The sequence below is a fragment of the Gasterosteus aculeatus genome, chromosome 4 (genome assembly GCF_964276395.1).
Source record: "Gasterosteus aculeatus chromosome 4, fGasAcu3.hap1.1, whole genome shotgun sequence".
Taxonomy (NCBI): domain Eukaryota; kingdom Metazoa; phylum Chordata; class Actinopteri; order Perciformes; family Gasterosteidae; genus Gasterosteus; species Gasterosteus aculeatus.
Genome location: NC_135691.1, coordinates 9445072 through 9470028, shown reverse-complemented (window position 1 = coordinate 9470028; position 24957 = coordinate 9445072). Strand labels below are relative to the sequence as shown.

Sequence of the window (24957 nt, the reverse complement as noted above, 5' to 3'; positions counted from 1 at the left end):
TCCCTTCCTGGTTTACTCTGTCAGCTAGTTTCATTTTTTCTTCTTTGTTTTGTGTTGCTCAGAGGCTGCTGGGTGTGTTTGGGAACCTAAAAACACCTGGTTCACCTACTGATGAACTAAGTTTGTACACTACGGCTTCACTCTGAAGAATAGTCAATTTATCCTTAATTAGTTGTGCTGCACTTACACAAGAGTTATTGGACCAAATACATTGGAACACAAATAGAAGGGCAACTTGAATAGAAAGTCAATGTCTAACTAGAGATTTAAATACAGAAAGATTACAACAATAATAACAATAATAGGGACTGGTGTTGACCTATACAATTAAGATATATATATATATATATATATAAACGTCTCTGTTGGCTGAGAAACAATATCTCAAATGTGTAACATTTTAATTATAATCCTGTTCTTAAATTTGTTTTTTTTAATTTTACATATTTTGTAAAGCTATTATTAGGTCATGTAGAAGAACAGATGATGAGACTAACTCCTATATCCTAAACATAACAATCCGCAGCTAAAGACCTTCCTCCACATGTTTTAACTAAACTAACAGTAGATTGAGTGGCTGTGGGAAACATGAGTGAAAGGGAGCGTTGGGGAGACGGCGTTTAGGTTGTTGCAATCTGAAACTCCTCCCAAAAAGATATTTGACCTTTGATCGGATCGTCGGATGTGCAATTTGACCACTATTCATTCAAATGAAATGTGTACAAATGCAAAATGAAACTTTTGTAGAAATTATTATTATTATTATTATATGATAATAATAATATGGTATTTATCACCCTTTATTAATGAGTTGACTTTATTATCCGTATTAGTGATGCACTTTGTAAAGGGGACTAAAGAGAAAAGCAGTGGCTATCATACATAAACATGCAAGTGTGTGTTTGATTAACCGTTTCCTCCCCGTGCAGCCGCCTCGCGCCTGTTGCTTCACGCCCTCGCGCGCTTCCGCGTTCAAACCTGCCGTGGAGCCGCCGAGCTGCGCACTTCAGACCACTCCCTCGCCTCCTCGCCGGGGGACGGAAGAGCGCGCCCAGCCCCCCCTCTCCCTCTCTCTTTTACTTCCACCGCGTTTCCTGCCTTATTCTGCCGTTCCTACGTTATTTCACGGGGACTATGCGCCGGGCCGAGCCATGACGGACGCCAGCGCCATCGAGGAGCTTCAGTCGGAGCTCACGTGCCCGGTGTGTCTGGAGCTCTTCCGCGACCCGGTGATCCTCGAGTGCGGACACCACTTCTGCCAGCTGTGCATCCTCCAGTGCTGGGAGGCCAAGGCGGACGAGCTGTCGAGTTGCCCCAAGTGTAGAAAGTCGAGCGGCGGCAAGCTGCGACCCAACTCGCTGCTGTGCAACGTCGTGGACAGCGTGCGCAGGGCCCGGGTGGTGGACACCGCCGGGGCCATGTCGAGCTGGGCCTCCGAGGACGCGCCGGAGGAGCCGGAGGACCGGGAGCCCGGCTCCAGCATGAGCAGCGTGGCCTCGTCCGTCGGCCACTGGCCGCGCGTGGGTTCGGACGTGGATATGTGCGAGGAGCACGAGGAGAAGCTGAAGCTGTACTGCGAGGACGACCAGCTGCCCATCTGTCTGGTGTGCGGCATGTCCAGGGACCACAAGACGCACAATGTCATCCCCATTACCGAGGCCTTCGAGAACTACAAGGTACTGTCTCGTTGGCTGAGATGATGACGGCTGTCTTGACATCAATAGTTAACGTCATTATTTATCCCTTCAACTTTACGTTTTGGCCTGGGGCATGCGCTCCTCTCCTGGTTGTTTTGGAAGAACTGTATGTCAAGTTTGACAAACAGTCATTATTGTCAAATCAATGCTCTGGAATTAGCTCAAGAATTGTTTTGCAGAGTAAACTTTGTTAAAAGTCAGTGACTTTTAAAAGCCTGATTGTCCCTGGGAGCCTTTTGGTACCTTGTGTTTTACAGGAATTCAGCAGACAGGTGTGAACTCCCACAACTCCTCTAACCCTGCTGACCAGCGCCGGCTTGTTTAAAGAGTCGCCCTGCGAGGCCTCCGGTCTTTCACTCACACAGAACTAAACTCCATTTAGTTTGAATGTGTGGCTCAGAGCAGTCCGTTGAAGAGAGGGCGGCCATCCCATGACTCCCATTTAGGATGATGTTGTTGTTGTTGTTCAAAGCAGATGCACTCTAATCTGGTTCAGCAGCAGCCACTTTCAGCATGTGACCGTCTGTTTCTGCTGCAGGACAAACTGTCTGTCGCTCTAGAGAGGCTTCAGCTGCAGACGGCGGAGGCCACGCTCTTCCAAAGGCACACCAATGAAAAGATCCTCCACGTCAAGGTATTGAGAGATGCGTGTATTTGTTTGTGAAGCATTGCGAAATACGGGAGGAGTGCTTGTGTCATTCTGCCTGAGGGAAGAACCACTATTTCTGCTTGCTAAGCAGCATCCGCCTTTATTCATTCACCTTCACACGTGTGGCGGACGTGACTGGCTGATGACTTGCCCCTGATCAAGGCCGGCGGTGACTCAACAGGCCGTTGCTCAGCGCTGTTCGTTCCAACGTGATGGTCGACATGTTCTTCGAATGCAGAGATCCTTCCTGAAATGAAACCATGAACGTCGGTGCACTTGGGAGTCATGTTTGTCGTTCTCATAATCGCATTCTTTGCAGGCGTCACGCACGCGCATACGAACCAACGAGTACGGCGTGTACAATAACTGCGCTGCACACCCTCGTGGAAAGAGATAACAACTTGTCGAGTTTAGGCCGAGGCTCTTTTTCCACCGTAGCAGCCCTCTCCTCAAATAGAGCTCTTTGTGCGTTTACCCAGAGGAATGTGAGCGTAGAATGTTTGTTGTGTTAAGAGTTTCTGCTTCAACAAACCGCTACACACATCTCTGCTTCAGGGTACTTTAGACCGTCTGTCTCGCTGTCTGTTTGACCCAGTTTATTTGCACATTCGTGGATTTTCACTTCTTAGTTTCTCTGTTGGTATGACAGGATGTGGGTCAATAACTTTAGAGGAAGTTTGGCAATCTGTGTGTGTGTGTGTGTGTGTGTGTTTGTAGGTGCTTATTTTAACCGAGTGCCTGTCTTTCTACCTGTTTTAGGAGTTAATTAAGTATTTCTATCCTTATAATGAAATGAAAGCACCAATACTACAGAATAAAACAAACCCCTTTACAGGTGAAAGCCTCACATTCACTACAAACCCCAGAAAGAACACATGCCCGTCATCCCCTCTCGGTCAACAGAAAGGCCTCATCTCATCAGCAGGTTAACAAAATAAGAGCAGTCAACATAAATAGTGGATAGTTTAATTTGTACGTTTTTTAAAAGTGCGATAACGTTGGTCTCTAGTTGACTCATCGTGTGCTTGCTGATTCGGGTCCTCCCTCTGTTCCAGGAGCGAGCAGGAGATCTGGAGGAGATGGTGACCGCAGAGTTTGGCCTCCTGAGGGAGTTCCTACTGGAGGAGGAGGTGCACATAAAGGAGAAACTGCAGAAGCAGAAGGATGAGAAGCTCAACCAGCTGGAGGAGGCGCTGACCGAGACCACAGAGCAAATCAGCCAAATGGAAAGTAGGGCCGACCAGCTTCACCTCAAACTGACGGAGGAGGAAAACCCAGAGCAACTCAAGGTGTGACAAGACGATACGCAGATAGATAGATAGACGTATGTGAATACCAAAGAACATTGAAGTATTTAGTGAACCGTGGCTTGTTCTGATTGGTTCTAATTTGCTTTATTTCAGGGAATCAAAGATTTCATCGGAGGGTGAGCGTCATCAAAATCCTCCCACTCATTCGTTTCCAGGTCTACTCCCCCTATGTCTCCACGTTAGACATTCACAATGTCTAACGTCAAAATGAACTGGTGTATTGTTTTGTATGTAAGTGTTGCTGAAACAGGATGTGCGGGCGGGTTTGCGGCGCCTCATCTTTGCCACACGTTGTAATTCTTACCGGAGGCAGAAAGTCCAAGATGACTTGAAACTTGGAGGATTCATTAGTCTTTTTTTACATTTCTTCCTAACAATGATGGCCTGAATGCAAATATAACTCAAATGACAGAATGTTCTCTGCATGACTTAAATAATCACCTTTTCTAAGTACAATTTTAAAAAAGAATAGTTTTTTTAACAACCCAAGGGACACCCCAACCACCCAAGCAGCGAGGAAGCCTTTTGCTTTCATTTGTTTGATCTCTCTCTCTCTCTCTCTCTCTCTCTGGAAGGGCGGAGAGCTGGTTCGAACGCCCCTCCGAGGTGGTCCAGGACCTGCAGTCAGGAGAGTTTCTGGGTCCTCTGCAGTACAGGACCTGGAGGAAAATGAGCTCCGTGTTTCAGCCAGGTATATAAACACACACACACACACACACACACACAGTTTCATGAGAGAAAATAATGCCGCAATATCTGACTTGCATAAGTCAAGCTCCAAAGAAACTGGATTGTGCTTCAATGTCTCGGTCAAACATTTGCTGCGTGCGGAGTGTGGATCCCACTCCGGAATCATCTTCAGGCTTTTGAACTTTCCCAGAGCCACAAGACTTCAAACCACTATTTGAAAAGGCCCCATGACTCGTTCTCTCCACCGCTACTACATGGACTTTGACATTTATATTCTGTCAAGTGCTCCTTTGCAATAACTACAATATACATTTTTGTGCTTTTCATTTTTTTAATATCAAGCTGCTCTGTCTCGGGGAGCCGAGTCATCAGACACCCGTTTTCAAGCATGCGTCCATCCGCTTTATAGGTTCCGTCTGTCAGAGGATCAAAAACCTAATTTGGGACATATGCCAGGGACATGTCATACATTGGTAGTAACACTAGACAGCAGCGAAGGATTTAATGGATCTCTAGAGTTACAGCTTGACGCAGTATCATTTATATTTCAGTTGTATCCATGTAGTAGATGCTCTTATCGAGCTCGTCTTACACTGTGTGAGCAGGGAGGCATTCGGTATCTTGCTGAAGGTCACAGCCAAGGAGTCTTTATTGGGTCTTTATGTGCCACACACATCATTGCATTGGTCGGTTTCTAACCCTTTTTCTAAAGTTCATTTTGTTGCCTTCTCAGCTGTCAAAGCAGTGACCCTGGACCCGGACACGGCCTACCCGTGCCTGTGGGTGTCCCCGTGTCGCACCAGCGTCCAAATGGGGAAGATCCAGCCCAACCTGCCCAACAACCCGGAGCGCTTCACCCTCTACAACATCGTCCTGGGCTCCGAAGCCTTCTCGTCTGGCAGGCACTACTGGGAGGTGGAGGTGGGCTCAAAGACGGCGTGGGGGCTCGGCGTGGCCACAGCCTCCGTCAACAGGAAGGACGAGATCAGCCTCTGCCCCGAGGACGGGTTCTGGACCCTGGTGCTGAGGCACAACGCCGACGGCGCCTCCGAGTACGAGGCGTGCACCGACTCTGAGGACAGCCTGCTCCATCTGTCCAGCCCCCCCAGGAGGGTGGGGGTCTATCTGGACTACAGTTGCGGCGACGTGGGGTTTTACGACGCAGGCAACATGAGCCACCTCTTCACCTTCTACAACGCCAAGTTCAAAGAGCCCGTCTTCCCGTACTTTAACCCCTGGCCCATCATCAACGGGAACAACCGGGAGCCGCTCACCATAGTGACGCCGCACTGGGGGGCGATGTCCTCTTCGTCAGAGTAGAACTGCAGATGAACATTAAGCAGATGTGAGACTCTGATGGACTCGTTTCATGAGCACTCGTCAAACTCCGCTGTGTTAATGATGTGGGGGATGATGGACACGCATCGAAACAGGGGCCGGGAATGTTAATTGTTCGAAAGACTATGAGGTGATACCAATAGTGTACTGCGCTTCATACGGGGTTTCATTCTATTAATTCCGTATCGATCATGTGATCAGAAGCATTCCGTTGCCAAAAAGGATCCACCAACGCACTTATTTTCATCACATGCAATGGGCGTGCAGTGTAGCTGTGACATCCTGACGATCAAATACGCCGAGCTCAGCTTCACCACACAGTACATTACATGTCATTACATGTCATTTAGCTGAGGCTTTTATCCAAAGTGACTTACAATAAGTGCATTTCAACCATAAGACACAAAAGAACAAGTGCAATTTTATCACACATGGCTGCGCGTGGGAAATACAAATAGTTTTCTTTGGATTCTGGGTAAAAAGGACTGAATGCAGGAGAAGTGTAAATACCACTTTACTTGGTACTGGGTTGTTTTTTTATTTTTTATAAAAAGGTACCAATACGGCCCTACAGGTAACCCAGCAACAGTCTTTCAAGACAAATTCATTTTATTCGAATGTGTGTATTCAACCATGACTAAACACTATGATTTGTAGGACTTGAGATAAGATGGAAACTACTAAAATTCAATACAAATAAGCCCTTTTAAAGGACATCTTGCTTGAAAATGGGTTAGGGCTAACCCTAACCCTAACCCTTTAACACATTTGTTAGTTTAAGGATAAACACAATGCTGTTTGGTGGCTAACACTGAATGTAAATATAACTGTTTTAATATTAAAAAACACACAAAAACTAATTTAGTTTTGAAATAATGTCTAACAAAATAATATCACTTTCTTTTTTTTTAATTTAGCCAAATCTGTGTGATGTGTACCGCACAAATTCAACAGTGCTAATCAAGTAATAATGACATATGACTGTATGTCTTCGCTTTTGCTTTCATTTAACGCCACATTACAACTCTGGAAAAGTGTCATTTTTATATATTTTGTCTTTGCCAGAGGTTGTTTTGTATGTTTATTTCCTCCAGAGGGCGTCTAAAACAAGCTGCAATAATCTGCTCCACAGCGTCTTTATAATGCCATTCTTAATGAAAGTAACCCTCCTCAACTGAAGCTCCCTCAAAGCTTTTGGAGAAGAGTTTGTCTAAAATGTTGTATTTATATATCCCAAACTAAAAATGTATGTTACAAGGATTTACAATTCTGAAAGGACCCCCCCCCCCCCCCAAGAAAAGCATAAATAGGAAATGAAAGAAACACAAGCAACAAAGGACAGATCAAACGTCATTGCAGAAGTAAAAGATATTATATGTGGAACATATGAACTTCCAGGTGTCTCCAAACAGCAAAGGCCCCATGAGCAACAACGAAGGAGGAAATGACTTAAGAAAAACACTTGGGGTCATAAATACATTTTTTTTAAACTCCATGAAATTGCACTTTAAGGCTGTCGATTTTTTCTAGACAATCCTTTGGTTGCCAGTCACGTGTTTACAGTCACTGATGTACACAAAGGTTTCTCTTCTTGGATGTCCTGTTAAACCAGATGAATGGATCCCTCCAGCCAATCGAGCAGTAATCTGTGAGCACGATGACAATTGGTCTAATAAAACAAATCTATCGTCCTTGTCGGCTTCATGTGTGTGCACCGCTTTACATTAACTGTGGACTGCTGGTCCGGAGACCTCACAGGTCGGCATCATCTCCTCTCTATCTGTGACACGATATCACAGCAGGCCGATCGACGAGCACTAAAACCAGCAGCGACGTCACTGCTCTTCAGCCTCGGCGGGTTCGTCGTCGTCTTTGGTCGCTGTCAGTGAGGGTCAACGTGAGCGAGAAGTCTTACAGGGAAGTTTTGCCTTCTTTTCTCCACGCTCTTCTTCAAGATGCTGCCTTTTATTCCATCCCTCATCTCTCTCTTCATCTTGTCCATCCATCCTTCATCTCTCCTCTCTCAAATGACCCTCCGTTCCTAAAATACAAGCCCTATTTTTAACCCCCAGCGCCACGGGAAGCAGCTCTGTCCGTTATGGAGAAAGATGCCTCCCACTCGAGAAGCGGCTCCCTCCCTCCCTCCCTCCATCAATAATCAATGAGGAGAGGCGGGAGACCGAACGACGAGGTTAAAGTGATTAATGGAAACCTCAGTAGAAACTGGAGAGAGTTCAAGTCGTACATTATCCCTCAGCCTGGAGGATACATCCATCTAGGACACTATCAGGGTCTGTTTCAGTCTGAAATGTTTAATGCAGATTGACAGGAGGTGCGGAGATGGAGGGAGGGGACGATACGGGCAAATAGAGGGAAATGCCAACGTCGTGGAAGGAGGGGAAACACACCGATGTCTCTTCTTCATACTGAAATGAAGCTGTTGGTGGAATCAGTTGCTTTGGAAAGATACGCAGCTGTTTTAGCGAGCTGAAAACCAAAATGATCTGCTTACACGCTTGTGCGAACATTGGTGTCTAAAAATAGAGGTCCGTGGTGGCTTGTTCACCTGTGAGTGTGCGTGTGTGTGTGTGTGTGTGTGTGTGTGTGTGTGTGTGTGTGTGTGTGCTCAGCCATGCTTGCTGGATGAGATTATACACGCAGGACTACATGGAGGCAATGTGTTGTAGACTAAACAAAATCATTACCACGATGCTTGTATCCCTCGCTCTTCCTCTCTCCCTCTCTCCTGATCTCTGTCACTTAATGAATAGCTGACCTTGGCCCCTCAAAAAGAATCCAATTTGTGTTACAACAGAGGCTCCGAACATGACCGGGGGATCGAGGGCGGATCGACTGAGTGAGGGGGAGAAGGAGAAAGCGTGCACAGCAATGAGGATGACTGTGTGGAGGGAAAAGAGGCACGAAAAGGGCAGAAAAATGTGAGTGAAAGACATTTATGAGGAGAAAAACACAAGATTTTGAGTGAGAGCTGGATTTTACAAAAGCAGGGGTGAATATTTGTTAACCCGCTGGTGAAAAGATAAAGGTAAATGTGGCTAAGCAGGCAAGTCGTTTACCTGTGATGGATGAGAGGAAAGCAAGGAGGGCGACAGGTCGATATGTTACAGGTAGATAACACGAGGGAGCTAAAGTTCAGGAGGTGTAGAGTGTCGCCTAAAGAGGGCCGGGAGACGGCGAGCGGGGGCCGAGGGGCAGGAACTTAATCCCAGTGCAAAGACAACGGCTGGAGATAAAAACCGCCTCACCTGAACGCACTCAGAGAGACATGGACGGGATGCCGGCGTGAATACCGGGACAGAGAGGAGGAACCAGACGAACACCTGAGTACGCCGTTCTCCCTCCAGTCCCACCACTCTTCCTCTCGGTGGTATTTTTAGCCAGAACAAAGCAAACACCTCATCATCAGCACGGCGGGAATTCTTCCGGTGAATTACGTTTTTATTTCTAACAACAGCCTTCATGACGAATTTATTCAAATACAAAACAAAGTAAAGAGTCGCTGTACCGCCCGGGAGAGGAAACGCAGGGAACAGCAAGAGAGAGGGAGGCGGGGAGGGCAGGGGGGAGGAGAGGGAGGGGGGGGGGGGGGGGGGTGAATGTGAGCCAGTGACACCGAGATGTTCATGATCGCTCGAGAGCCGACTGCAGGAGGAGGCAGTGGAGGAGGGATGAGCGTGCCGTCGCCGAAGACTGCAAAACAGGTGCGTGTATAGATGGAGATATAGAGATATAGATCCAGATCTATAGATCTAGATCTATATAGATATATGTGTTGGCAGTTCCGTTCAGAGAGATTGATTTACTTTTGTTCCGTTGTGCAAAAATGTGTAATTGAGTTTAATGAACCTCAATTCCAGGACCTGGCAATTTACTTCTTGATGTAACAGATGCGCACTTTGCTGTATAGAAGAAAAAAGATCTCGTACACCCAATAAGAACATTAGATTTCTTAGACGTCTTAGAGGTCTTCAACGTTTTTCAAGCCAAGGTCCCCCAAACTGATGGCGAGGTGGAGCAGGGACCCCCTATTCTATGGAGTTTGGTCCCGCATCTTTTATTTTTGATCTTCACGCTCTTTAGCCGTGAGCATGAACGCGATCTGATTGGCTTGTACCGGCGCTGTCGTATTCGCATGAAAGGAGCAGTGAGTGAACCGGTGCCCAAAGCTTGAGAGCTGCTGAGGGAAGCTGAATGTGTGTGTGTTGCGGACTGAGCGATAACGTCTTCTACATCAATTTATCCGTTCGCTTCAATATGTTGTATTCATGTTAATGTGTATTTAAAGACCATAAATAAAATTCTGATTCTGAAGACATTTACATTTGTGGGGAAAAAAATTGTTTAAAAAAATAGTCTTATCAACCAAAAATTCCGCTACCCCCCTGCAGTACCTTTGCGGACCCTTTGGGGGTCACGGACCCCTGTTGAAGACCTCTGTCTTAGACGATGTTGTATGTCTCCGGGTGAGGGTATATGTGGGTGATTAATTGCAAGTAGATCTTGTAGATCTTGTGATTTTGTTGCTTTCCACGACAGATAAAGTTAAAGTTCTCCACAATATCAGACCACAGGGCCAACACAGGATCCCTCTTTTGCGTAAAAAAAATCTAAATAAGATGGCATGTAGTCTGAACTCTGACCTCCGACCCCTCAGGTGCAGGCCTCCATCAAGAAGAATCTGGAGAAGCAGAAGAAGCGAAGCAGCGGGCCGGGAGGGGGCGTCGGAGAAGCTCCGGCCGCCACGCCTCAACCTCCTCGCCCCCAGAAATCATCCGCTCCGTTCCTCCGGATGTCGGCGGCCGCTGCCGAGGACAGCGAGAGCCCGGAGGAGGAGGAGGAGGACTGGATGGGGGCGCTACGCGGGGCAGAGAGGGGGGCCGAGGAGGAGGAGGAGGAGGAGGGGGGGGAGCCCGTCGACCTGCAACCCATGGTGGACTCTGTGTTCGGACCGGTAGGAGCTGCAGTGTGTGTGTGTGTGTGTGTGTGTGTGTGTGTGTGTGTGTGTGTGTGTGTGTGTGTGTGTGTGTGTTTCATGTGCTGCATCAAGCATCTCCGCTTGATTGCAACATTGAGCCACTAATACAAATTTAAAGCCTGCCCCCCCCCCCCCCCCCCCCCCCTGCCCCCCCCCCCCCCCCCCCCCCCCCCCCGATGGAGAGGACTTAAACTCGTTTACATCAGGAAACACGGCGCGAAAGAGTAATCCGTAACAGATACAGTCAAAGGCAGCCAGAGGTCCGATGGACACCCGGTATCACGTCACATCCCGTGTCTCACGCGGTGACACGTGAGACACGGGCACGCTGCCTCCATGCCGCCACAGCGTCCGTCTGGCGTGTGGGGGTCACGGTGTGAGGAAGCGGTGAGGTCATGAGTCACTCTGGGCTTTAAGAAAACAAGGAGAAAGAGTCCACTTGATCAGCAGACTCTGCAGGGGGGGGGGGGGGGGGGGGGGGGCGATGAGGAGGGTAGAAAAAAGTGATGTCAGCGGTGATGTAAGTGAGTCAAAATTAGAAAAGACAGGCTGAGTGAGTGGGAGAGAGGAGCGTGTTGGAAAAAGTCCTGGTTTCTCTGCGTGGGGCGCATCGGGGGGCCCTGAACCGCAGTTTGACCACCGGTGCACTACAAGAGATACTTGTGTAATATGCAGCAGGTCAGAGAGCCTCGGGCCCCCAAACACGGGCCCTTAAATCAAAACTCAATGACTCACATTAATCGTTCATCAATCCCTGAACGGATTGGTTCATCTCTGCCTTTTGTAATAGTCATTTTGCGAATATGAATATGATAATTTCACAATATTCCTAATACAAGCATGTGTTCAACATTTATCAATTACATTCTTCTCTATCAAATAAAGTTGTTAAATCTCATTTCAACTACATCATTGAACATCTCACATTTGCACCAGTAGTGTTTTAATAACACCAACTGTGTTGCTACTAATCCCTCCACTTTTACCGCTACTGAATGCAGTACTTCACTTTCACATCACTGGTTTCTTTACTTGTAAAATACTTGCACACCTCCTCCCACCTTCCTCCGTGTCGTCCGTCTCCTTCTCTGATTACAGCTCTCGGCACTCGACACCAGCTGATGCACATCTGACACCAGATCAGTACACGATACGTCTGCTCACACACTCAAGCTCTTGACAAGAGTAGGAGAGGCTGCAGAGTCCAAAAGCAAGGACACATCATTCACACACACACACACACACACACACACACACACACACATTACATTGCATGTCATTTAGCTCAGACTTTTATCCAAAGCGACTTACAATAAGTGCATTTCAACCATAAGGGTACAAACTCAAAAGAACAAGCATTTTCATCAAATAGGCCGATTTACAACTTGCTATAGTACAATTTAATAGCTACAATTTGTTAGTTATTTTAATGTGTCACACAATGCATGGTGAGTTAAAAGACAAGTAAGTGTGATGCTTCAATCGACCCACCGTGAAAAGCTGGTACTTGTAGACAAGCAATGGAAAAGTCAAATGTGTGTGCGTGCGTACACACACCTACACACAGGGATCAACAGCATCTCAGTGGGGCGATGAACTGGAATCATGGATACGAGAGGATCAGCCGTGGTTATATAATGGTTATATGTTGTGTCTCGGGTTATTCATGCAGCTGCTGGTGTCGACTTCATTAAATCATGAAGGAACTCACTTACAGTCAACGTTAATTTGGTTGATGAGGTTGTATTTTGTTGTTTAGTTTGAATTTAGCTGACTGTTTTCATACCATTATAACTGTTATGTGTTAACAGCTGGTGTGTTCTGTGATTATACAATGGATTTTAATTTTAGTGTGACTTAAATTTAGGAAACAAAACGATGATGGTGTTTGAGGTGTCAAAGACGCGGTTATGAGGTACATGTGAGTAGGATTAGTACACCCTGATTAAAATGAGGAATATGGATGAAAAGAAGTCAATTGTTCCACAAAAACTGTGAATATTTAAAATGTCTCCCAAACAAAAACCCTCAGGTGATAACAAACACAAGTGTGTTTCTTACAGATGTGCTTAATTTGATTTGAGCTCATGTGTTACTTCACACTTGACACAGATGTCACATTTGAAATCCAGATGTGAGTATTACATAACGTAGAATTTTGGTTTCATACAAGATAAACAGATAATTAATTAAAGCTGCTGTTCACAGATGCACTTTTGTATGCACTGTTCCAAATTAAGACTCTTCTGGGGGAGTTTGAAGTTGCATGATGAGATTTATCTCATGATTAAGGACTAATCAGGGTTTGTTTGCGTTAATCCACATATGTGTACTTCTATGTAAAACCACGTAAATGAAATTCAAATCCGTTATGAGAAGCTCTTCCGTTTTATTGTCAGAAAACCGTCACAGTGGAATTTTCATCTTTTACATAACAATGATATTTTTCAGAGGATCAGATACTCATATCGTCATTTATGCCATAATTACAGTTTTTTTTAACTCCGACGGTTTATACTTAGTAACCTTTTCTGGGTTATTTTTTCTTTAAAGTGGGAAAAACCGTTAAGCTTTCACGCCATTCAGTGATGCTCAATCCGCCAAGAGATTCTGCTAAAAATAGAGTTTGTATTAATACAGCCTCAAGTCTGCAGCGCAGCAGCTGGCCGGTAACACGCAGCTGTTGTAACTCTCTGAGCTAAAGTGGCCTCTAGCGGCGACCGCTGGTTACTGCAACAGAATGATTCCATCATTATATGAAGAGAAAAATTGAGGTTTAACCAAATAATTACATTGCAGGGGAAAAAATACCTGTGAGTGTGCAGGGCCTTTATTTGCAGCGATACAAATGTTTTCTTTGTGCTTTTACACCGCGAGGGATTCATGTGTTTATTGTATATTTGATTGTGAACTTCATAAAAAAAACATTCAAAAAAGTTTCCCTACAAATAATCCCTCAAATCACCTCGTTAAATCTTTTTACAGAGGCCTTCATAAATAGGAAAAAAGTAATTCATTGTGAAGAAAGCATTAAAATCAACAATTTATAAGTTAAAATTCGGATATCTATATTTAGATATCTAATGTGTGACCTCCCTCCCTCACACACACATCTGTGCTCACCATATGGATGTAGAAAGCATCATATCACATCTTCTTTATGGAGAGATTTGATGACAGATGCTTTTCACGACCACTTAGCACTGCACTCATAAGCTCAACTCGTGATTCAAATGCTACATTTGCACCTCAGACTTTGTCGTCGCAGCTCACTTTTAGTCGTTTCATTTGTTCTAATGTGCTAATATACTGAGAACATTTTCCAAATTCTTCATAGAAAGCACCTTAGAGACACGATTCCAAGGGGAACTTAACTCTTTTCAGGAATTATGAAGCTCAGATTTGTTTTTGTTTGTTTTGATCAAAATAAATTGGAAGAAAGTGAAGCCCCTAGATTTTCATTTAATATAATAAATGTTCTTTTTGCCTAGAAATCTAAAGCAATTACTTTATTTCAATAAATTAAGAATATTCAGTTTTGGTTCAGATTTGACAAACACCCCAACACTCATCTCTTTTCCATCATCTCTCTTCCATCTCTTCACTGTATCCATCTCTCCTTTTTCCCCTTTCATCAGTCCATCCTACTCTTTAATCTCAAATGGAACGGACTAATCTCTCTCTCCTCTTAATTCTCCCTCTAAAACTCCTCACGCTGTAGATGAAGTCGTGTGAATGATGGTGCAACATGCGAGCAGTGAGAGAGCGAGAGAGAGGGGGACCTGAAAAGGGATGAGAGGGGGGATTAAAAGCATCGGTCAGTGTGAAGAGAAGGACACAGCGATGTTCCTCCCGAGAGACACATGAGTGAGCTCCTTCCAGCACGGTTGGGTTCTTTTTGCTTTTCGTTTGATGACACTTTGGAGCTTTTAGAAACGGGTGGAGTTCTCCAGGATCGCTCACGTGTGGAGGATTACAGCCGTTTAGTATTCTAGGTTTGTTTTTTCTTTTTAAATCTGCGTGGTATCTGATAGCGGGGCCTGGGACACAGGTTTCTGTCAGAAGCTTGAGCAGGAGATGGAGCTCTGAGGTCCAAAAGAGAGGAGAGCCGAGAAAGAGAAGAGAAAACAAATAGGATCAGAGAGAGAGAGCGAGTTGGGTAATGGGAAACTGCACTAAACCAAAAGACAAAATGAAGAAGGTAAGAGCCCTTTACCGCCTGCCCTGAAGAATTCATTGCTGTGTTGTATCTGAGCAAATTTGAACTTTTATAAATTTACAGACGTGTCATAATCTATGAAGTTGATTCTTGTTATTTGGGGAAAAAGCATCTGTAACGTCGGATTGTATAAGTAGTGAGTAGTGCAGTGAGTGTTGAGCCTTCTCCCTGAAATAAGTGACTTTATGTACAATAATTGTTTTATGTGTGAAGTAGTCGGTCATGCAGACAGTGTGTGACTGAGTGGTCTGCCTCTAAAGGGGGTAATGGATGGGCCCCTCGGGGGTAAACTGAGGGGAGTGGGCCAAGAGGAAGACGAGGATCAGGACGGCGGGGAGGAAGACTCCTTCAACGATCCCTTCTGCACGCTGGTCAAGAACTGCAACATGCTGCAGAACATCGTGGGCCCGGCCTGCGTCTTCCTTAGACAGGGCTTCTCAAAGAAACCCGTATGTAGCAGAACGCAGGACGCGTTCACAGTGTGGTGCTCGCACAACCCCCTCCCCCACCCCCCTCCCCTCCCCCGGTGCCACTGTTTCCACTCGTGTCGATTCATTTCCATCCCCGCATCGTGGCCCCGTGTGCTCCGCCGCTCCAGCTGCGTGCGTCATCCCGTCGCTGGTCCGGGTCAGACGATCGAATCCGCGCCGCACAATCGTTCGCCCAATCCCATGGAATGTATTGACCGACTCGAGGGCTACCTCCGAAATGTGAATGAGGCCCGGGAGGACGTGGAGGTCAAGGCTGCCTTCCCCTGGGCTCCAGAAAAGGCCTCTGGAAGGTTCATGGTCACTGCACGGCAACCGGATTGGTCTAAAGAGTAATGAACCACCGAAGCACCGAGCGTAAACCGAGATGAAGAGGATCCTGAAGTAGCTTTTGGACTTTTAAACTGCTCCAAAGGCCCCGTTGAGGGTCCACATCTAGTTTCAATCTATACGATTTGAAATGACGCATGCGGTTTCCCGTTGAATGGAATTACAACATATAAACTGATTTAGAAAAAAAGCACAACAGGAATGATCGGTTCTGAATACAAAGCGTTGCATCTAAAGCAGCTCCTAGGGGCCATATTCTGAAGTGAGTACCTGTCGGAGAGAAACAGGGCGTCCGCTATGGGCTCAGTTCATTTTCACTCCATAGCGGCTTAATCAAACCGCGAAAAATGTCTGTGGACGGTGAAGCAAATCTCAGATTAAATAGAGCTTTTCCCCGTGGTTATGTTGAAATGGTGCAGCAGTAGGACACATCTGTATAAAACATTGCATGACAAGTTGCAACTATGTAAAAATAAAACATAACCAACACATAACTTTGGCCACATTACGAGCTGCGTCATGTTTCACATGCTGTGCGATGTCATTTTTAAGGGAGAAAGCAACACGTTGATTTTCCACATCTTTTCTGTTTGTACCAACTCACAAAAATGAATTCCAGTTACTTTGTACAACGCCCGATGATTTGTCCCATATTGTTTTCCCTCTAAAGCTCTTATCCTAACATCCTCTTTAATGAGCTCGAGCGTCCTGTACAACACTTTCCGTACTGCCTGCGTACTCAAGCTGAACCATTAACGTTCCAAAGTACGAACTAAACCTCTAAATCTCATAGTCTCCAGGTGTTTGTTGCCTGGCAACCTGCCACAAATAATGTAGTCGCCCCTTGTGCTTGATGGTTTAAGAATTGTCATATTTATCTTAATGCAGTGTACAATTTAATCCATATATTTAGACTCTGTTTTTCATTTTGAGGTGTGACGGCTTTATTGTTTAACGCAGCTCACTGAAAAACTTGAATCGGAATCAACTTCCCTACATTTTCAAAATCACATTTTAGTATAAAAGCCTGAATATGAGACATCCATCCACAGGCCCAGACAGTTTATCTTTCATACCATGCAAAACACATGAAGCCAATCTGCATTAATCACTTCTCTCATCTTCCGTTTCTGTGTCCTCCCTCTCAGTTCAGTTGGTGTTTCTACGGTGGTGTTGCTGTAAATCTGACTGTGTTTGTATGTCTTCTGTGCCAAACCATCTAAATATTCCCATGAGCAGTATGGAGCCAGAAGCTGATGTGCCTCTCTGCTTCCTTTCAATAGGACAGAGAGCTGAGACCAGAGGAGCTCGACGGTAAGGAGACGTACCTGCAGCTCCACGGCACGTTAACATGCCTGACGGCCGACTGGTGTTGACGCGTACGCCTTCTGTTTGTCTGCTTCTTCATGCCAGAGCTCCGTGAGGCATTTGTGGAGTTTGACAGGAACAAAAAAGGCTACATCAGTCACAGAGACCTGGGGGAGTGCATGAGGACCATGGGATACATGCCCACGGAGATGGAGCTCATCGAGCTGAGCCAGCAGATCTGTGAGTGGAACAACAGCCTGAAACGTCGGAAACCACCTTGTAGTTACTTCTTAACCAAAGGCGCTGACCTCGGCCCACTTGGATTCCGAGTAAAGACGTTAACTTCTTACGGAAAGGGCAGGGCCTTATAGCAGGTAGCAGAGGACGGACCCTTCTCATTGGACAGAGTGTCTGTCCTCTTAATCCGAACCCTTTCGCCGGCAACGGAAAGTGACATGGAGGATTCAACTCACCGTGACTCCTTAACTATTTGCACAATCGGATTCTGAAAGCTGAGAAACGCCGCTTTCTAGATATTACGGCAATCAATAAATCAGTGGCGGGACGGAGACCCTGTGACGAGGGGAGGAAGCAGCAGGAAACCACGAAGAGATGACGATGTTTTACGAGTGTCTCAAAAGTGTCCTACGAGTGTTTCACCAATGTTTTACCGGTGTTTTGTTGTTCAATTATATTTAATTGTTGACAATAAAAGTAAATAAAGGGGGGGGGGGGGCGGTGCCGCGGACGCTATGGCCGACACGGCTCGGGGACCGGAGTCCGATTCCTTGGCGTGAGGAATTGGATGTGTGGCGGGAGTGCGTGACTGCGTGACACTTGAGAGCCCCGTATCGTTTCCTGTTAAAAGACAGACAGTCCGTCTGTCCAATCCGAAAGGTCCGTCCTTTGCTATAAGGCCCTACCCTTTCTGTAAGGAGTTCATTTCGTTGTGTTTTGCACTTCAGGGCCACCGTAACATGACCCACATACGAGTTTCTCCATTCTGTAATAATTACGCTTTTTACTTTTATCCATGCTGTTTTTTTGTTTATTGTAACAAGTAATAAAAACCCATCCAGAATTACAGGAGCAATTGTATGATCATTTTGTTGTCAACCATCTGACATGATTGGTCGACTTTTACACCGTGATTTCAGGTGGAGGCAAATTGGACTTTGAGGACTTTGTGGAGCTGATGGGACCGAAGATGCTGGCAGAGACCGCCGACATGATTGGAGTCAAAGAACTACGAGATGCTTTTAAAGAGGTCAAGAGATAAATCGTTACTGAGAGATTTATTTTTCACTGCAGACACTTTGACTTAACAAACACAGGTGTAAGTGGAGACGCTCTGTGGGTTTAGATGTGACTCTTAACTCGTCTCTGACTGTGTCCAGTTCGACTCTAATGGCGACGGTCAGATCAGTTTGACTGAGCTCCGTGAGGCCATGAAGAAGCTGATGGGAGAACAAGTGACCAACAGAGAGATCAACGAGATCCTCCGAGACGTCGACCTCAACGGAGACGGCCTGGTGGACTTCGAAGGTAAAATGAATTCAATTTGCATGTAAGATGTGGACGTGGGAAACTACGTGCATCCTCATCTTTCTCGTTCTCTTGTGCTTCCAGAGTTTGTGCGAATGATGTCACGCTGACCTGCCCGGCTATTCAAGTTGAGATGGACCAACAAACATTATGCAACTACTGGATAAGAGGCCGCACTGAAAGAAATGGATATTTTTGTATCAAAATACAACTAATGAATATAATACATCTGAAGTCCATGTGCAATGAAATTATAAAGCTCTTTAACAGCAATTTAGGTGCAATAGTTTAAAACATATCAAACGCTTCATAGACAATATTTATGACTGTTTTTAGTTAGTTCGTTTTTAGTGTTTTTCCATTTTGATGTTTGAACGTGTGAAATCTTGATTGCACAACTGTTAAATCCTTCTTTTTTTAATTAAAAACAAATATAGACACACTGGAGAAATTGTTGAGTCTGAACTGGGAAACGTGTGTCGCAGCTGAAAAGAACGTTGATCAATAACGTAATGATGAACCCGGAAGAAGATGAAGCCAGAATTAAGTGACGCTTAATGGAGCTTTTAAAAAGTACAGGACTTGACTGTGTTTTCCAAAGCGGAGACGTCTTCAGCCTCGCTGTCCTACTGCTCTCCTCATGTCAAGGCGAGTCGTGCCGTCTCTGCAGGGACACACAACAAACAGCTCACGCAACACAAAGCTCGCTCAGCAAAAGTCACCAGTTTAGGCATCTTGGCCTTACCCAGCATGCCGTGCACCTGCTCGACAAGTTAGGTGCAATTGTTTAAATTCCACAATCACACAATTATTTATCATATGACATTTCTAACCATTTAAAAGCTGCTAAATTGCTATTTCACTGCAGTGGAGATTGGTTTGTCTCTTTTAATTCAGGCTGAATATCAGCAGAAATGGTGATATGTTGCTATTTTACAAAGGCTGTCTTACACAGCAGACTGCCCTGTAGGTGAACTTTCACTCTCTTCCTATTTTTGGGGATTTTTTGCGGTGATTCAGAACCAGTCAGGATGAACATATATTGAATTGATCATAATCTTCATCTCACAATTGTATTTATTTCATCATTTTCTTACTCAATAAGAAACAACAACCACATCTTTGAAATCAAGATTTTCCTTTTTATTGAAAACTTGGCCAGGATTCTGTACAGCAGAGAGGGTGTGCGATGCACAGGGGCAAGAAGACGGGGGGAGGGGGGTGGGCATCATACCCTGAGCCGAGAATCAAGTGTGTCAAACAGCAAGACGTGCCGTCTTCCTCTTTGGTGTTCGCAGAGGACTGTGGAGAGGACTGAAGTGAGGGACTCAAAAGAGGGAGAAAAGGGGGGAAAGCCAAGCTCAGCCCGTAGCGGAGAAAGAGAACAGGCGAGACGCAGAGGAATGGAGGGTGGTCCAGCTGGTACAGATCCGGATCCTCACCCTTCCCCTCGCTGCGGTAGACCCTAGACCGTTTGAGGAGGTGAGGCCTCAGACATCTCTCCCCCTCTCCCTCTTCCTCCGCCTCTCTCCCTCACTTCCGCTCTTTCTCTTTCTCTCCTTCCCTGAGCCTCACTTGCTGGCCATGGTGTAGCAGCCCTGTTGGTGCCACTGCATGTCACGGATACGCCTCACGGACTGGAACTGAGGGTGGCGGGCGCCGAACTCGTTGAAGTGCCTGAACTCGCCCTTCTCCAGCAGGTACTGGCTACCGCGGTATCCAGGGAACTGGTATCCCACCCAGCTGGGGAGAAAAAGCCAAGGGAACACATCAGTACAGGATTGGCTCCGTGGTCCATTCGTACGTCCTTGAGCGCCACCGGGGGGACACCGGGGGGACACCGGGGGGACACCGGGGGGGACACCCGCGACCGCGGCACACTCACGTTCCACAGCTGACAATGATGCTGGCCACTCTGTCGGTGAAGCCGTAGGAGAACAGGCTGGGAACGTCGTCGTCCATGATCTCCATCTTGCGGCCCTTGAACTCTCCGACCTCGTACAGGCAGATCTTGTGCTTCTCGGGGTCCTGAGCGAGAGACGAAACCAGGGAGAAAGAAACGGTCACGGGGCGGCGGTCAAGAGCAAGAAAAGGGAAACTGGAGTGTTTCTCTTCTGTTTGTACCATTCTGACGGGCCTGAAGGACAGCAGGTAGTCGTTCTTCTGGCAGTTGCTCCAGGAGTCCCAGCGAGGATACTCTCCCTTCTCCAGGATGTACATCTCACCGCAGAAGTTCATCTGCTCGAATCCCACGAAGCTGCAGATGAAAATGTATCAGGAAGTATCCATGCAAAGACGAGTGTTTCAAATTGATATATATATATTTTTTTTTTTGACTTACGGTCCGCACTCAACGCGCAGGGAGCGCACGCGGTCCATGCCCATCTCACACACATTCATGCACTCGTTGCTGATCTCGATCATGCGACCCTGGAAGTTCTCCTGGTCGAACACGTACATCTGGAAGGGCGCAAATGGACGCAGATGAGTGAGTACAACCACAGCGAAGGTCTGTGATCTGACACACTGAGTACATCTCATCGTCGCATGTGAGAGACACCCACCTTGTAGGCCATCATTCCCATCTCGGACTTCTTGCTCTGAGCAGCCTTCCCATCGGTCTGGGAAGAAGTCTTGGACTTATCTCCACTGGACATGATTGCTGTGTGGAGAGAAAAAACAGTGAGGAAGGATACGCTGATGTAACAAGTAGAGACTTTGTAAACTTTGGTCTAATCTATGCCTACTTGTGCACCTTACCGGTCTGTGTGTGCGATGCCTACGACGAGCCTCACTCAAAGTGTGTGTGACTCTGAGTGCGCCCTTCCCTTTTATACGCTGGCGCCCGTGGGAGAGGGATTATGGGGAGAGAAACAAACCTGCTGAGGTCAGAGACGCGAGACAAAAGAAACCCCTCATCATCAGAGAGGGACAGACAGGGAGGAGGGGCGGAGCCAGAGGACTGACGGAAGCTGGACACCAGGCCGAGGACCAGTTACTTTACATTACTGAACTAATGAAACACAACTGGGTGTTTCTGCTCACAAGTTAATAACGGAAGCTAACTAACATTTAGATACGTATTTCAGTTTCTTGGTTTCTCATTTCAACATAACAATCCACTTATTCAAAGTATAAACTAGTCTATTTTGACAGGATTGATTGCATACAGTACCCGGAAATATTTCATTGATTCATATTTGATTGATTCATATAAAAAGGTAGCAAGACGTGATTAAATAGAAATGTAGCAGGTTACATGTTTCCACACAGTCAGTCAGTTGTGATCACGTGAGGAAGATAAAATCTGAATGAAATGTAAGAAAATCTTTCCTCTGAATAATATTTACAGAATGTGCTTTTTTACCACCAAACACAACATTCATCAACTAACGTATGAAATAAATGATGGAACCTTCATCAGAACCGATGCATTCAGTGCATGCACGCGTAATGCCAGACTCAGCTAAAACATCTGCGTGCACGCCGGCGTATACCTGCACCCTTGAAGGTGGCGCGTGCCAAGAACATTACTAAAAGTATATCCTAACCCTACACACCCATTCAGATCTACCCAATTACCCCAGATCCTCCCATGTCCCCCGTGCGGTGCCTCCCTGCTGCGCCGTTAATCCTCTCATTCTCCACCCCGATCCCGGCCCTTTGTGCCTGGACACGCGCTGGACTGCTGACCGGGGTGCGAACGTGCCGGAGTGCCTTTGTGCCACGGCAGCGTCACTATGGGATCTGCTGAGCTGGCCTGAAGCAGCGCGGACAACAGCATCCAACGGCCACGCGGCCCGTGCGGGGGGCGCGCCTCGCGCCGGTCGCGCCACCGCTGCGCCAAAACGGGTTGGTGGAGTCGCAGCCACGGAAACGCGCACCGGCATGCGCGCTCCTCGAGCGTCAGTATAAAAGCGAAGCGCCAGGTGCCGTTAAAGCTCTACGCGAGGCAGGTTGTAGGCGCGTGCCACTTTCCAGCTCTTCCAATAAAGTACCGATCTAGGTAAGGACTCACCTCTGCTCTCCACACGGCTCCGGCTCAGACGGACAGGTGCACACCAGAAACACCAGAAGCACTTTCTGAAACACCCGCACGACATTTGAATCAGAATTGTATTTCATTCTTTTTTTTTCTTTTTTAAACGTCTAAAATGTAAATGAAGTGTTTTTGGCCTCCAGATGTTTTTCTTGCGAGGAGATGTAGCTTCATTAACGAAACGTTTCAAATGGATTTGTGGTGGAAATTCACAAGTGTTTGCACACTGGGACAAACAAGAAAAGGTGTATTTAGTTCCGTGTAAAACATTGGTCTCCGACAGCCTTATTTCACCACCTCGTCTCCTTGTATGTTCTTGTGCGCTTTGGGTGACTTTACTTGTCTTTGTCCTCGTTTGAACATCAGGACTAAAGATGTACAGAACTACAAGGTCCCCAATGATGCAGCCGCTGGTCAACTCAGGAATGGGCATGGCTCCTTTCTTCAAGGTAAACACACTCGCACACAAATTACGATTCTGCTCAATACTGAAAGGTAAAGCAGGAGGACACTATACAACTACACAACCTTAATGCCATTTGAATCCCCCCCCCCACCCATCCCACAGGTGACCGTGTTCGAGCAGGAGCACTTCCAGGGAAAGTGCCAGGAGTTCACCTCCGAGTGCTGCAACATTCAGGATTGTGGACTGGACAACATCCGCTCCATCCGGGTGGAGAGCGGCGCGTGAGTCTTAAACTTTTTCCTCTGTTGATGATGTAACCCTCTAACTCAACCCAAACAAGAAGAGGAGATAAGGAGGAGTCATGTGAGGAAGCTTCCAGCACAAATGGAGCCGCGTCCCTTCGTGCTCGTTGAAATGAGACTCGATACATTTTGAAAACAAAAAAAAAAAATCTCCTGCTTCACAATTCATTAACTTCAAAATATCAAAAGACCCAAAGAGGCAGTGAAGTGAAGTCGTCTCTCTGTGTGTGTGTGTGTGTGTGTGTGTGAAAAGCTGGGTGGGCTTTGAGCACCACGACTTCCAGGGCCAGCAGTTCATCCTGGAGAGAGGCGAGTACCCCCACTGGGACGCCTACAGCGGCTCCCTCTCCTACCACGTGGAGCGCCTCATGTCCCTGCGCCCCATCTACTGCGCCGTAAGTGCATCCTGTCTTTCTTACTCGGGTGGTGGTCTTGGTGGAGGCAGGAAGGGGGAAGGAGGGTCGGGTCCTAAATCCAACTGTTGCTCTCGCCCCCCTGCAGTCCCACCAGAGCAGTCGCATGGTGATCTTTGAGAAGGAGAACTTCATGGGCCGCAGCGCGGAGATCAGTGATGACTACCCCTCCCTGCAGGCCATGGGCTGGATGATGCCCGAGGTCGGGTCCATGCACGTGCAGTGCGGCGCGTAAGTCACACTTCAATGTCCGCGTTCTTTTTCTTGGGAAATGAAGAGCGTCCCGCTGACTTTTTTGTGTCTCCTTCTCCTGCAGCTTCGTGTGCTACCAGCACCCCGGCTACAGGGGCCAGCAGTACATCATGGAGTGCGAGAGACACAGCGGAGACTACCAGCACTGGAGGAACTGGGGGTCCCACTGTCAGACCCCCCAGATCCAGTCCATCAGGCGCATCCAGCACTGAGAGGGCGCCAGGGCCGAGGCGGCGGCTCCCCTCGCTTCACCCGTAAGAAGTGCGATAAGAGACAATATCGCGCTGCTAAAGCACGGGGACACAGGCGCGCCGACGGAACCGACACTCGCACACTAGTGTCTTTTTATTTGGTTTAGGGGTCCCCACACACCCGCACACACACACACACTTGAGCTGTACTCGTCCACCGAGCAGAGCGGTTCGTCAGCGAGCCGGAATCGAACCCTCAAGGGGAGACCAGGCTCCGGCACGGCGCCCGGGAGAAACCTCTCGAGTGTCCTCAGTGCAGCTCAGATGTGTCACGATGTCGTGTGTGGGAGGTTGAAAACTAATAAACTCATTTTCCCTTCATGTGTTCTGGTTTTATTACAAGTGTGTGTGTGTGTGTGTGTGTGTGTGTGTGTAATGAATAGAGCAGGTCATGTATGTCAAATAATGACACCTGGTCAAACCAACTTTTTACAGTTAACTGATGCTCAGATAGTAAAGTTACGTTTTATCTGTCTTCACTGACAGGCGGCACACTGTAAGTGAAGGGAAGGACCGGATGAGGGAGAAAAAAAAGGCTATTTTGCATTCATTCATTCATCCCAAACACACCCAGTGTTTCTACTGCCATGGTGGCTGGAAGCTGAATGCAGCTCAAGTAAAATCACGGGAATGGCCTCTGAGTGGAATGACTCCATCGTCGGTGTCCGTCAGCCGTCTTCCTCGTGCTCTATCATTATAACCGCAATTATGAATGATTAGAATT

The 24957-nt window shown here is 46.8% G+C and overlaps 4 protein-coding genes across 7 annotated transcripts; 3 read left to right on the top strand and 1 right to left on the bottom strand.

Annotated features, from left to right (window-relative positions):
* The first annotated feature begins 39 nt into the window (after positions 1-39).
* LOC120817438 (zinc-binding protein A33) lies at positions 40-7375 on the top strand. The gene is made up of 6 exons (XM_040173677.2): positions 40-1676; positions 2236-2331; positions 3402-3635; positions 3750-3772; positions 4232-4347; positions 5080-7375. Exons 1-6 carry the CDS (start codon positions 1152-1154, stop codon positions 5664-5666), a joined length of 1581 nt encoding a protein of 526 aa, XP_040029611.1. The 5' UTR covers positions 40-1151; the 3' UTR covers positions 5667-7375.
* Positions 7376-9293: 1918 nt separating this feature from the next.
* Positions 9294-19015, top strand: cabp2b (calcium binding protein 2b). 3 transcript variants are annotated; one of them, XM_078101180.1, is made up of 7 exons: positions 9294-9406; positions 10360-10656; positions 17001-17031; positions 17131-17265; positions 18183-18292; positions 18423-18570; positions 18655-19015. In XM_078101180.1, exons 1-7 carry the CDS (start codon positions 9323-9325, stop codon positions 18678-18680), a joined length of 831 nt encoding a protein of 276 aa, XP_077957306.1. In that variant the 5' UTR covers positions 9294-9322; the 3' UTR covers positions 18681-19015. The 3 variants fall into 3 exon arrangements, with proteins under 3 accessions (XP_077957306.1, XP_040029613.1, XP_040029615.1); XM_040173679.2 differs by lacking the exons at positions 9294-9406; positions 10360-10656 and adding exons at positions 14398-14881; positions 15160-15348; XM_040173681.2 differs by lacking the exons at positions 9294-9406; positions 10360-10656 and adding an exon at positions 15160-16913.
* Positions 19016-19691: 676 nt separating this feature from the next.
* On the bottom strand, positions 19692-22319 carry LOC120817441 (beta-crystallin B1). The gene is made up of 6 exons (XM_040173684.2): positions 21331-22319; positions 21135-21232; positions 20912-21030; positions 20695-20827; positions 20456-20598; positions 19692-20313 (listed from the first exon to the last, which is right to left on the bottom strand). Exons 2-6 carry the CDS (start codon positions 21225-21227, stop codon positions 20142-20144), a joined length of 660 nt encoding a protein of 219 aa, XP_040029618.1. The 5' UTR covers positions 21228-21232; positions 21331-22319; the 3' UTR covers positions 19692-20141.
* Positions 22143-24554, top strand: cryba1l1 (crystallin, beta A1, like 1). Of its 2 annotated transcripts, none has more exons than XM_040173685.2 (6): positions 22143-22576; positions 22976-23058; positions 23178-23296; positions 23571-23712; positions 23819-23961; positions 24047-24554. In XM_040173685.2, exons 2-6 carry the CDS (start codon positions 22984-22986, stop codon positions 24192-24194), a joined length of 627 nt encoding a protein of 208 aa, XP_040029619.1. In that variant the 5' UTR covers positions 22143-22576; positions 22976-22983; the 3' UTR covers positions 24195-24554. The 2 variants fall into 2 exon arrangements, with proteins under 2 accessions (XP_040029619.1, XP_040029620.1); XM_040173686.2 differs by having other exon boundaries at positions 22375-22624.
* Positions 24555-24957: the final 403 nt, after the last annotated feature.